Raw genomic sequence first — 14,025 nt, 5'->3', positions numbered from 1 at the left:
GCATAGTATATTTTTAGTAATCTTCACATAGTGCCTTAGTAATTAGAATTAATGAGAATATTGTGATAAATGTTTTGACTTGATGTAAAATATAGCAATGAAATCTGGTTGGAAATGACCTGTTTGATGTTTGACTACCAAGTAATTGTTGTGTATAATCAGAGACAATCATATTGCATGTTGTAAATACAGTGGTGTAATTATCCGTGTTTTGGCAGCACATTTGTTATCTAACACAGTAATTGGAATAAATTATTTGGTGCTATGTTTTAAATGATGTTTTATTTTCAACTTTATTCATGCTACAACAACCACTCAGTTTTATTAAAGTTCTATTTAGAAAAATTACAAGGAAGTGATGATTCCCTGGGTACCATCAGGGGCAAAAGCGAAGCATCTTCTACAAACTGTATTGAGGTAGAGTACCTATGTAGGTACAAACTGATGTTAGTGACTGGGTAATAGTCTTATATGGCTAATGTGAAAAACCTGTGTTGTGATGTCTAACTATAAAATAATAATAAAAAAATCTTGTTATATTAGCTTGCATACTTAGTAACTTGACTCGCTTATCTCAATATTCCTAAAAGCTATAATAGACAGAAAGTTAGTTTCAAAGTAAAAACTAGCATGTGATGTAGTAAAGGTATTTATTTTTACATAATATCACTTATCCTAGTTACCCAATATAAAAGTTATTTTCTTTTTTTCTTTGCACTGGGTGATAATGTGGGAAGTTTTGCTGTAGTCTCTGGTTGTGAGAACTCCATGGCATCCATTTTGGTGATGTCATCTGATGTGACTGCCTCTAGCAGCTCCAAGCCTTCTTGTTCTAGGCTGTGCAGCATTTGAAACCCTGGCTCTAAGGATGGAGTGAATGCTCCGTCCAGTGCAGCAGGAAAATGTAACTCTGGCACTTCTTCTAACTTCAACTGTGGTGCTATGTCCCTTATAGCCAGAGCTTCACACTGAAGTCTCAAATCTTCACATTTCTTTTTAGTCATTGCGTGATACCTCACAACTCTGTTCTGATAAAATTCATGAAGGTTACCAACATTGAGGTCTGAAAATACCTTCGAAATTGCGTCTGGGAATCCTGATTTTAGGCCGCTTGCCTCTTTATCCACTACAGTCCTTAGTAGTTTGCACATATTAGTCATATGAATATCTAGAGCGTCTGCTACGGCAGTGAGCACAACGTTAGTAGTGGTCGCCACACCGACATGACCAAGAGCTATGGCCGCGCACTGTCGCAGTGCTCGCTTGTGGCTCTCAGGAGTGAAAGGCAGAATCATGGGTCCTTTGCCTAGGGAAAAATCACAATATTCTTTTTCCAGGAAATTAATCGGTGGGTTCGTGTCATGTTCTAGTTTTAATTCAGGTTCTGGTGGCTCTATGGGTAACGTGATTGGACCAATCCGTGCACCCTCAAATAGGGCATTCTCAGCTTGTTCCAGTATATTCGTTAGCTGCCTTGCGTGAGCATGTAGCTGTATGGTGTGAGTTATAAGATTTGGTTTTGGAAGTTCGATAGGCGAAGATTTTACAGTGATAGATATTTCGGGAATGTTTTGCATACCCAATTCTATGATTGGATTAAAGTTGACATTCTGAAGTAACGTCTCGTCCGTTCTCTCGTCTTCCATTTCACCCCACAGCTTTCTTGCGTTCATTGTGGTGCAGTTTCTATCAACAATTTTTATTTAAAATAACCTTATAGACACAAACATTAGGTCAACCAAAACAATAACAAGAACTGTCAATTAAGTTGTCAAAATGAAGTTGTTCAAGGACAAGACCATAGACTAAGAGAAGAAGAATAGAGATGACTTGTAGATATTGAATAAATCTGGTAACGACGTGAAGACAGTTAGTTAAACATGAGAATGAAAAATAGTTCATTTCGTAGATTGAACGCTATAACGTGTGACTAATGCATGGGATCGGATGTTTGGGCAAATAAGTAGGTTACCTATTACTTTTACGGAGCCTGGACGGTAGGTTATTATTACGTCCCGGAACTATTTTTTGGAACTATATTCTATTGTTTTGGACACCTATATTCTAGTGTTGTAACGTAATTTATTATTTAGGTACTAAAAGGGGTTTACAAAATGATATAATAATCTCAAATTCTATAGTCATCAATATTAGATTGTTACGAGACTGTTAAACTAATAACATCATACTTTTGGACTTGGAACATTGAAGCTATTTTATTTAATTTAATACTGTGCAAGTGGGCCTAAGCAGATACGCCCTAAGAGAACACGAAAACGCTTGTTCAAATGTACTAGGACCTACTTTAACGTACCTAATTTCCTTTAAATAAAATATCATGTTGGGTTAGGTTGCTGGTGCTGTGCTTTACTTTGAAAAAATCGTGCCAGTTGTTCTTTTTTTATTTTTTTATGGAATAGGTGGCAAACGAGCAGACGTGTCACCTGATGGTAAGCGATCAGCGCCGCCCATGGACACCCACAACACCAAAAAAGTCACAGGTGCGTTGGCGGCCTAAAGCTCTTTTCTTGAATGTTTGAAGGTCGTATCGGTTCGGAAATACGGCCGACGACAGCTCATTACACAGTTTTGCTGTGCGAGGTAGAAAGTTGCGCGAGAACCGCACAGTTGTGGCCTGCCAATCATCTATAAGTATATGATAGGGATGGATGTGCTGTCGAACCAAATATTCTTTAAAATATTAAAAAATATTTGGTTCTTCAAAAAAGTTTTGTTGGTTGATTTATGATCTCACTCCCGATCCTACAAGCTCGCCCTTAATTAAGCTGAACACGATTCCCAACTCCGCCCAGTCCCTGTTAATTTCAAGTTGATTTTTTGTCCAACTTGGCGAAAGGTGTAGGAATTTTGGAAAATTTAGGCTAGACTTAAAAAGTTGTCGAACGTAGATAGAATAGAAAGGTGTAGGTAGATGTCTTGGGTACTGTTGATTTTGTACATCGGATTACGTACCTAGTAACAGAATAATAGAATATTATGTTATAAGACTTATTGGAAATTATTACAACATCTATAGGTAAACATTTTATTTTGCTAAGCATTTCGATCGCATCATGTTTTTAGCATAACTTTATATCTATCTATTTATTTAATTTGATGTTTATGTTTTTATAAAATATACAAAAGGCTCACCCCCTATTACATGGGACTTATAACACAAATGGTGAAAACTGGGTATACATTGTACTTATAGCGGCATTACTTGTCGTAATAATATGCATCTCTGCCAACCCTTTCGAGAATGAAAAGCGTGACGTTGAGGTTATGTTTTTATTTTATTTTCAGCCATGATCGTCTCACTCTTTGGCATAGGCCTTCATTCCCTTCCATATCTCTCTATGTAAAGTCTACAATAACGTACATACATTCAATTATAAGATACCAGTTTTCAGCAGATACACCTAGGTTCAAACAGATCCTAACATGTTTTCGTTTCAACATACAAAAGTTAGCTTCGCGCATACCGACCCAGTAGTAACAATAAATATGAGACAAAAACTAGGTAAATTAAATGGTCGCCAAAAATTCACCGTTTCAGGAAACAAACGAATAGTTTGATGAATTAGATCCGACATTGAATATAATTAAAATAAGTCGGATGTATTAATTACTGCGGTTAAGGTCGCATAATTAGAGCTAATTATTTTTAATAGAGACGCGACTGTGTTATATACACTGGCATTTGGAGCGAGGCTGTTATATAATACTGGAGTATTGCGCTTGATGTTAGCAAAGGGATAAGCAGAGGTAGTTTGTATCTAGAATAGTAAATAAAATTGGAGTGTATGTTTGTAATAGTGCAATAATCGCCTTTTATTACATGCATATGAATATACATACGATACATACACCGAAATAATATTTTTTACAAATTTTGTCTGTCGGTCTGTTTGTTTTGGCTAAGCTAAAAATAAAAAAAGTTCATATAACTCGGAAAAAGTGACACTGGTACTTGCGGTTTGTAGGTTTCCGCACTCTCATGCATAAGAAGCGGGCGTCTTAAACCACCACGCCACCACGACAATTATGATTTTGATAATAAAAGATCGAAATATAAGCACAAAAAATTCAATGTTTTAATCATGATTGATATTTGTTTATATTAATTTCCAACAATATTTTTTTTTTAGTCGTTATACTAGTATTTAGTATTAAGTAAAACTGATAAAATTAAGAAAAATCTGGCTACAACACCTCTATAAGTATTTCTCTAGCATACGGAGATGGCTACGAACCTTAGATTGCGTAGTACTTTCGTAGCATCCGCCTACGCCTACGCCAGCGCCTACCTACGTCACTGAGAATTCGTAGCGCTGTCGTAGGCGTAACGACTTCAACTGGTAAAGTGGTAAGCTAAGTAAGTTTTATTTCAGTAACTTATTTTGGTCTTGAAATTTGAGAATATTTTAAATATTTTTGTTAGCTTAGCTTTGGAACTTTAGCGCTATAGGTATGTTTCAAAGAATCGTCTTGGAAGTTTAGTATTTGTTTCTCTTGAAAAAATTAGAAATGGAAGTTTGGTTGGACAAACCATAATTTAGATGTTCATGGTAATAAATCTAAGCTAAAATAAACAACGAGAAAAAATAAGTAAGCGAGGAAAGAAAAATAACCGAAAAACGTGCGTCGATCACCAAGTCAGGGATCTCTTTCTCGCATCCGCACTTTCAAGTTTTCAGAGATTCGTCTAACAGCTACAGAACATACTTTTGGGTGAATTTTAAGCCTTTCTCTAATTTTTTTAGGGTTTCTCTCGAATTTTTCCTGAATTTTCTTTGCTATAAACATCACGGAGCCCGAGACCTTTCCAACGAATATGGAAATCAGTTCGTGCGTTCTGGAGTTATAGCGTCAGGAAGGAAAACCGACTTATTTTTATATTATAGATTGGAAACTATCGTTATCTTTTTATTTCTCTTCCCCTCTAATAATATCTTCTTATTTATTTCGTTGCGGGATCCAAGATAGTCATTCATATCCCTGAGACGCGCCGGGCTTCAATGTTCCGGTGTTTTCATGGTTGTATCTAGTATGGATCCTGGCTTACAGAAGTGGTAATAATATAGGTAAACCAGTCAATAAAGCATTTAGTAAGTATTAGTATTTTTTTCATCTTTGAAAATGGCAAAAATTTAACTTATTTTGTATAATCAATCTTTTATACATAATAAAATCCAGCACATGAAGTATAATAATACTCGTAAACACATCGAAGCATTACGAAAATAATACATCGAACATTTGAATAGCAATCCGCAGATGATACACGGGTCGTAGGACGAGCGATTGTTCCGATACTGGGATAGGGCGGCTTTCAGGACATGGAAGTACAGATCAATCGTCACGCCCCCCCACTCCCACTCCCACCGGTGGACTCGAGGATATCCAGACTGTTTGTCGAGCCAGTGAGGTCCCGACCGCCGACCGCGACGCATGTCCCGCTCCTACCGCCGACCGCTCGAAAACGACAGTGATGCGGTGTACAATCAAAACTAACTAGTGATTTGTGATAATTCAACTGTATTCAGCTGTTTTTATTGTGAACGGTAAGTTATTTCAATTAAAAAATAAACATTTCTTTCAATAATAGAGTTTTCAGAACAATAATCGGAAAAATCAAAATACGCATTTATGAAAATGGAAACTGCGTTTTATCAATTAAATTTTCTGTTAGATTTTATGTTAAATTTATTTTAATAAATAACAGTATTAAATGTTTAGATTATTGTTAAAATAAACGTAGTTAAACATGATTGAGAAAAAGGGGAAAGCAAAGAAAAATGTACTTCGGAAAATCTACAGATTATCATACTAACAAATCGTTTCAAAATTACGTATTATTGCAAAAAGCTGGTTTGTTTATTATTCAATGTTTATTTGATGGTATTATGTTAGCTTTTCCCCAAAAGTGCTATCAATTATCCTGTTTTCTTTGGCTCAAGTTGCGCGGGAAAAATGACAACTGCTGTGAAGAAGCCATTGTTTTCGCTTTGCCTCCATAACCATTTATTTCTACTATTCATTTACGTTTTATTATTACAATTGAGATTAATAATAGGTACGTAAATATAATTTCAGGTTTTGTATAAAAAATCGGACATAGACTATGACAAAACGAATTAGTCTTACTTTATTTACTTATCGCAAAACAAATGAAATGTTACCTGATACTTAATTTGAATGAATATTTTATGTTAAAAAAAGTGAAACGTTTTTTTACTTATGTCTCTTTTGCGTTGGGAAATTCATTAAAATCCCCATGACTCAATCAAATGGTATACCGTACGGGTACGCTACGGTACACATATAATAATTTAATTGATCAGCAGCTTCATTTCGGTTTAATGGGTTTGTATGAAACCCATTAAAAATGTTTTCAATATTTCAAAAAGAACGAAAGGTGGATCCAGTGTATGTCTGTTTACTCCTTGATTAGAAGCGTGATGTTAATGTACTTACTGAACTGCGTAATAACTAAGTATTTCGTATACACATAGATCCTTACATAAATCTGTAAAGATAAAGATATTTTTATTTGCATTAACATGACTGATATTACACATAAGAACTATATGCAATGGTGTTTGTATCACTATTTATTTATGTTATAAAATAAAAACTGAATTATCTTCCAACTTCCTGTTTCCTTATTAGCTATAAACAGGTAAATGAGGATTGGTTCCTTTAATTAGAAATCATAGTAATCTAAAAGATGTTTATTTGTCTATAGTATAAATAAGAATTATACCTATAGTTTAATTAATAATACCTATAGTTTAACTTATTTTAAAATTTTCTTATTAAGCATTAATTGCTCTCGATATGAGAAAGGAAATAAAAAGTCGATAGGGAAATCTAAGTTCTAAGATTACTCACATAAGTAGCACAATGCAATACAATAAGTTCCTTCCATTTGTAAAAGACTTATTACTAAGTTCAATAAAAGACGATACGATATTTTACAACTAGGTATTTCGTTGCGAATATTTCTGCAGGAAGAGCACACACGATTGAAATTGGCCACTTTGTGGGCATATCAATGAATAAAACAAGTGGTTTCACTACCGGATAGAATGACGAATCCAATCCCCCTGCTCCGCTCTATTTTTATCAATCGCGAGGGATCCAACACTAGTTCAATATTACACGCCCGCTTCACTATTCACTACATACATTTCGCGCGAAAACTTTTGACATTAAGAATCCAAAGTTTTAAAACTATTGTTTATTGTCTATGATGAGTTTGATGTGGATACTGGCCACTATAGAATAATATATGGCTTGATTATTTAATGTCAAAAAGTTTTATGAGAAAGGTGAAAGTATCTTTCAGTTGTATCTTTCTTTATCTTTAATATTGAGTTGAAACCGTTGATAGATTGTTTCATAGTTACTTAATTTGTTTTCGTACAAAAGGATCAATGAAAGCAATAAAGTGCAGTTGACTTCTCTGCCAGCAAAACGTTAATGTGTTTCAGTGTAAATGTCTTTCAGAGAGAGATGTGGTATAGCTATGAAGCTCTCATATCATTATTTAAATACTCTACAATGATGTAGATGGACTATTAAACAACTAGGAAAAACAATAATGAGAACACATAATCATAAATATTCTATAATGTCTATGCTCCGCTAGACAAATCCTGCCATTTTCACAAAAAAAAAGAAACAGAAATATCACAGTATATGAAAACTGGCAGGAAATTGAGAAAATTTTATGTAGGTTAACATTTGAATGAACTTGTTGTCACATCGGACCGTTTACGAGAAAACTTTACATAATTAAAGCGTTGATCAAAACAATAGGTCATTGTCTAAACGGCATTGTTTGACTTTTTGTCCCTCGTGTATCAAACCCTTGTTACTTTAAGGGTTCTAAGCACAAACAGGCTCATTTCACGTGAAACGGAGCGAGCGTTTTCTCGCCTTTTTGTTTGAAACTGAGATAAATTACTAAAAAGTTACATTTTTGTTTAGTATCTTACGTCTCTCATTAATTCTGGATTTTAGTCAGTTGAATCACAAAGTCAATTATTTCTAAATTGCTATTAATTGCAAATACAAACAGTGGATAAAGGACAAACAATCTACTTAATGTATGACTCAATTATCACGTAAAAAGTTATAACATAAAAGTTTGGGTATCACTTTATGTGAACTTGTATATTTGTAAACGCACCCACGACATAGGAAAAATCCTAGTATAGGGCAATATTTTTTTGTATACAGTTAAACTCCGTAACAAGTAGTCCACCAAACAGTCCCACCACACAGGTTACAACAGAAAGTCATAACATGTCAACATTAAAATACAAATAGAAATAAATGTATTCTCCGTTCAGTACCACAGGGGAAATGATATAAGAGTGACAGGAATCGCTCTCATAAATTGTCGAGTGTCAATTCAACAGATATAGGTCAGTATGCTACTGATGCTGGATGCCATTATGTGAGCCAATCATCTCGCCGGGGAGAAAGGGAGATTATAATCCGCTTTTAAGAGGATTATTATAATAGAATATAGGTATTACGTTGTTATAATGATGTGACTGTTTATATTTGATGAGGCAGGAGAGTAGGTGGGGCGTTTAGTTTAGTTTAATTAGAGCACTTTGGCCTGACTAACAAATATGAGTAAGTGGTAGTGGAAATGGTTAGAGTCAGGAGTTATGCATAAGTCCTGATGAAGGGCGATAGTAGTTTTATCAGTACACATTGTCCATTTTAGATTTTTCAGGGAGAGTTCCATCTAACATTGCTGTTACACATGTTATCAAATATTAGTAAACACTTTTTTACATCATGCATTCCGCGCAATGCTACTATTAACTATGAGCCCCTTTGCCTAACTTGAAACTAGTTCCTTTGTCCAACAATTACACGAGTAAACAGGATAACACAATGAAATAGAATTTAATATAATATTAATATACCTCACGAGAGTTTTATGACATGTACCCCAATTTCGTTAACTAAAGGCAAAGTATTGTCTTCATTAAAATTAGCCACATTTGAAACGTCAAATTGAATTGTCCGTCAGTCCGTCTGGCAGTGAAGATAGGTGCTCGTTCCAAAGTGTAGTATAGTAGTACTAGATTACGAATCTCCATTTTATAATAAAACCTGGCCTTGTCTGGACATGTCACTGGGTCCTATCAATCATTTTAACGTGGTATAAGATAAATGAATAAATAAACTAGAAGTATGCAGCGTCCACGTGTTGTTGAGTTCGCCTTGGTCAGCGGAAATGCTCGTTGCCACAAATTGCATTCGCCATACTTTGTTACGATAACTGACTTGATGCTGACTTGCTTTGACTTGTCGCTTGATGGAAAGCTTATTTCCTTGCTGTTTGTATATTACATTGTAATGTTACTTTCTTTAGAGAGGTGTCTGGTTTCGTTTAATGGGGATTTTCGATAGTAAATGAGGTATGAAAGTTTTTGAACGATTCAATTTAGTTTAAGTTATGTTATAAACTATCTTCTGCCAGCAGCTTCACCTGCATTCTCGTGGAATAAAAAGCCTACCGACCTATGTGTTAATCCAGACCATAATTTATCGTTGTTCCAATTTTCATCTCGATCCCTTCAGCCGTTTTGACGTGATTGAGTGACAAACATACACACAAAAATACAACCTCAGTAAGCTTCTGCTGGTGCAACCAAATTAATTAGTAGTATGAAATGTACTTCGTTCATCATCAGCTGAAAACTTTTAAATTCAACTCTCTTCCCAGCGTAGGGATCATAGCAAATCCTCTTCTGAAGAAAGATCCATAGCGGCGCTGATCGCTTACCATCAGGTGACCCGTCTGCTTGCCCCCTATTCCACAAATTAAAAAATGCGCAGTCCAGCAGTTGGATTACCAACTCAACTTAACTCAACTTAGGTACTCAATCATTAGATTGAGTACCTAATAGACAGTTAAACACAAATCAAGAATTAATTATACTAACTAATTGTTACAGTGAACCAATCTGTGTAGCTTCTCTTTGATCATGACTATCGCAGGCAGCTATTTGAAGTCCGCGTTTAATCCGGGATTTGAATTCATCTAAAGGATGATTAGATCCTGTTTTGTCAGTGGATACCGTTCCTGTGTAAATACATATTTCAACGGTTTATATTATTCCTGTTTCAGTTTTGTATTTTAAGTAATTTGAATGAAAAGTAATTTAACAGAAATGGAAGGATCGTTTGTAACTACGTAAAAGTTGACTCAAGAATTTACTCATCGTTTTAATGACAAAATCAGAATTTCGTCAAGTTAACATCATAATGTTTTATGATTTAATTATGTTCTCACTATTAAAAACTAATCCAGTGCTCAACCGTAGGACGCATCATCACTTACCATCAGGCGAGATAGCGCCCAACGTCCGCCCATTTAACATAAAAAAAAAGATATAAGCATGATCAATTTTTACACCCATTTCTCTAATCTTCAACATTTGTGCGAGTACTCACAACAAAGCGTGGTACTTTTTTCTCATTTTAATGGCTGTGAGAAACTTTCCTACACAAGTCTATGAGCGAGTCGCGGGTGTGAGTCGGGGAGGAATCAACAAGTGTCCTTCAAGGCACCTGCGAAACCTTTTGTTGTGTATCACACTGTATATGTGCGAGTAAATAGAACCTTCTTAAATTGATGTCCGACCCGTTGCTAGGGTCCAAAGTTCGGAAGGTAAGCGTGAAATTAAATTTCGATCCGTTCTTCGGATGTATAAGTATCTTATTTATCGTGAATCGCAAAGGGGCGTGGGTAAATATAGGTAATTGTCAATGTATCGTTTATATTGGAAAGTATAATGCGTAAAATGTTGAATGTTTACGAAAGCACCTGCTGATCTGATCATCATCATCATCATCATATCAGCTGCTGAACATAGGCCTCCCCCAATGACGTTGGAAGCGTCTTTCATCCAACGGCTCCCTGCGACCCTAATCAGGTCGTCTGTTCCACCTGTTCCACATTGTGGTCCTGATCTGCTCGCTTGCTTTCTATCTCATACATAAATAGTCTAAGAAAAAAATCAGAGCGAAAAGGGGTTTGAGTAACTTTGTATGGACTTGTGGCGTCATTTTTTTTTCAGCGGCCACCAATAATTTTCATGTTACATTGTTCTGCTGTGTTCATTACACATATATGTTCAATTATTTTTATCCTAAGTTATATCCAAGCTGAGATATTTGAGTTTGAAGAATTTAAAAATGTAGTCTCTATAAATACTTCAAATACCGTCCTGTGTGAAAAAAATCTTAGTTATTGTATATTATTAGAAGATTGATATTAGTTATTGGCTTTACTGTTTCTCGACCTCTCGTCTGTCAATGTGACATTAGTATTGGGCCCTAGAAAATAATAAAAAGACAGTATTATACCTTATTGCATTTATTACATGATTTTTAAAAACACATTTACATGTTAACTTTCTTCGTCCATTTCGTTCTCAATGTCATGTCGAATAATGGTATCTAAAAATTGTGCCGGGGGAGTCAGATTATTTTGATATCTGCCCCATCCCATGTACCATATAATGGACATGCGAACAGCAGCCTTTCAAATTATACGATCTACGACGAGTGCCGCCAACACGATTTAAGCTGCGTCGGCAATAGATACAAAATGCACCGTTAATTTTTTTTTTTTTTTGTATGCTGGGTCAGTCAATGAAATGTCCAATGAAATGCCAAGTCGTTATAATTATCCACAAGTCCACGAGAGATTAGAAGCGTAAAAAGTAACACACAACAGTAAGGGACGAGCTGTTACTGTTACTGTTACTACACACCATCGGCCCATAGATAAAAACCATTGAGGGTCCGTTCGATTCATCTACGTCACTGTATTTGAATTATTTTATTTAGCATTCCTAAAAAAATATGGCAGACACCCAAAAGAGTGCAATAACATTTAATAACTTCTTCGATTTCAATGACCAATATAAAAATAAATATCTCAGTTCCGATATGGTTTAGAGAAATATGGCCATAATAGCTTTTGATCGCTGTATTCTGTTCTTTCATAATATTTAAGTTTCATTACTGGCCGCTCAACTTCAAAACGACGCCAACTTTACCCAAACCCCTTTGTAACATTTTCCCAGTAGGATGGCGATGTACAGCAAACTGCGTTCTCTGCAGCTCCGCTTCTCTCGTTTGGACTTATATTAAAAACAGTTTCAAATCAAACGACCGTTGAACCCTCAGTAATAACCAGGTCATCCTTATTACTTTGACCTAGACTTTCAACTAAATCTTAGACTCGGCTGTTCAAAGATGAAGTCAAGGTTGGCAAACCTACTCATCTTCGGTCACAATCACAACACATACACAAATATAAATAAGGTGTACCTATTCGTCATTCACCAAACTGTTGGTACTACTATCTAACTGGATTCAGGTTTATTAGCGTTCTGCCAAACCGATTTTTTTATTTTAGTTATAGTCTTTTTATTCACTATCAGTGCGTTCTTTCTCCACTTCTGTGTGTCCGGTTGCCAGTCGGCAAAGGCCTCCTCCAATCTTCTCTATTCTGGCCTTTCTATGGTCACTCTACCCCAATTTATTCCCAGTCTTGTTGTGGTCTTCCTCTCTTTTCCTTTCTTTCAGAAAACCGTAACAAAGATATTTAAAAGAGAAGAATACATTAGTGTTGAAATGTAATTAATTTTCAGATGTTGAGTTATAAAATTTATGAGGCCGTTAAGCTAAGGTCTGCCATAATGAGCTCAATAAATTTAGGCGTAATCCTTGCAAATTATCTTATAATACAAATACATAACCTCTCGCCTATCTCCTATGGGGGTAGGCAGAGATAACACACCTCTTTCGCTACATCAACAGTCATCAGTTAATGTGTGAGAATCCTAATATAACCCTAGAATACTTCGGATCTGACTCAAAATTGGCTAGACTAGATTATTTGTAGCTTATAATAAATATTATATAAGTAAATTGGAAAAAAAACGAACTGTCTCATTTTTATTACTAAGATATATATAACTTTCACTAATTTCCAGTTAAAATTAAAACAATAGGAATGCGTTGAAGAGTCGGCTGGCATTTAGAAGTTGTCTTTTGTCACTCTCCACATTGGAAAAGTGCTGAGTGTCAACCTTATCGATTATAATGAGTTCTTTGTCGAAAAATACAGTTATTTTAAATCACAAGAGGCTGTTAACCTTCTGTTGGTTGTTGGTTGGTTTGATCTATAAAATTCTGTTCACAGTTCGTTATGTGGATACAAAAATATTCATGCAATATGTTAAGTATTTTAACCAGGATGCCTAGACTTTATATACGTACTAAAATTTTGTATCTAAAGTCACTAATTAGGGCGAATTACTGAAATATATGTGAAGTAATCACTACATAGTATAAAACAAAGTCGCTTTCTCTGTCCCTATGTCCCTTTGTATGCTTAAATCTTTAAAACTACGCAACGGATTTTGATGCGGTTTTTTTTTATAGATAGAGTGATTCAAGAGGAAGGTTTATATGTATAAAACATGCATAATATATCACCATTGCACCTGTGGGGTGGGTCGCTAATTAATTATAATTCATTAATTCAAACCAAGCAATCGCCATAATCAATATTACAAATTTTTAGCAAACCAGAAATGTAAACTACCGAAGCTTATATTTCTGTTTTCTGTCTTTCTAGTCAGTATATAGGGCTACATTGTAATCAGTGTGGCTCACATAGAACGCAGTTATTAGCATGAAATCCCGCTCAAAATACGGGTCGACATCAGCTTGTTGTTGAGTGATGCGAAACGGAACAAGTGAGGATTACACTTTACTTTGCTGAGTCGCGGCGCTAGTGTCGTTTTGTGCCCACCTAGTCATCTCGGTCGTTATTACGTCTTTTTGTGTATAAGATTTTTAGGGATCTAGTATGTACAGTGTAGTTCATAATAGATAAAATTAAACTAACAAGTATGAACATATTAATTTTTGATAAAAAGTAGAGTGTCGTCTTTCACTATAGAATTG

The 14,025-nt window shown here is 35.3% G+C and overlaps 2 protein-coding genes across 2 annotated transcripts in view; one reads left to right on the top strand and one right to left on the bottom strand.

Annotated features, from left to right (window-relative positions):
• Positions 1 to 633: 633 nt before the first annotated feature.
• Positions 634 to 1,778, bottom strand: LOC118265955 (STAGA complex 65 subunit gamma-like). Its single transcript, XM_035579262.2, has one exon. It carries the CDS (start codon positions 1,671 to 1,673, stop codon positions 696 to 698), a length of 978 nt encoding a protein of 325 aa, XP_035435155.1. The 5' UTR covers positions 1,674 to 1,778; the 3' UTR covers positions 634 to 695.
• Positions 1,779 to 5,385: 3,607 nt separating this feature from the next.
• LOC118265812 (excitatory amino acid transporter 3) overlaps positions 5,386 to 14,025 on the top strand; it is a 28,819-nt gene continuing 20,179 nt past the window's right edge. The window contains exon 1 of the mRNA XM_035579024.2: positions 5,386 to 5,567. The gene's annotated coding sequence lies outside the window, so the exon portion shown is untranslated. The remainder of the gene's footprint in view (positions 5,568 to 14,025) is intronic.

The sequence above is a fragment of the Spodoptera frugiperda genome, chromosome 7 (genome assembly GCF_023101765.2).
Source record: "Spodoptera frugiperda isolate SF20-4 chromosome 7, AGI-APGP_CSIRO_Sfru_2.0, whole genome shotgun sequence".
Lineage (NCBI taxonomy): Eukaryota > Metazoa > Arthropoda > Insecta > Lepidoptera > Noctuidae > Spodoptera > Spodoptera frugiperda.
Note: the sequence above shows the minus strand (reverse complement) of the source record. Positions and strands in the feature narration are given on the sequence as shown.

Bases quoted from the DNA above. Each gene is read 5' to 3' on its own strand.
- LOC118265955 (XM_035579262.2), bottom strand. From the start codon at position 1,673: ATGAACGCAAGAAAGCTGTGGGGTGAAATGGAAGACGAGAGAACGGAC.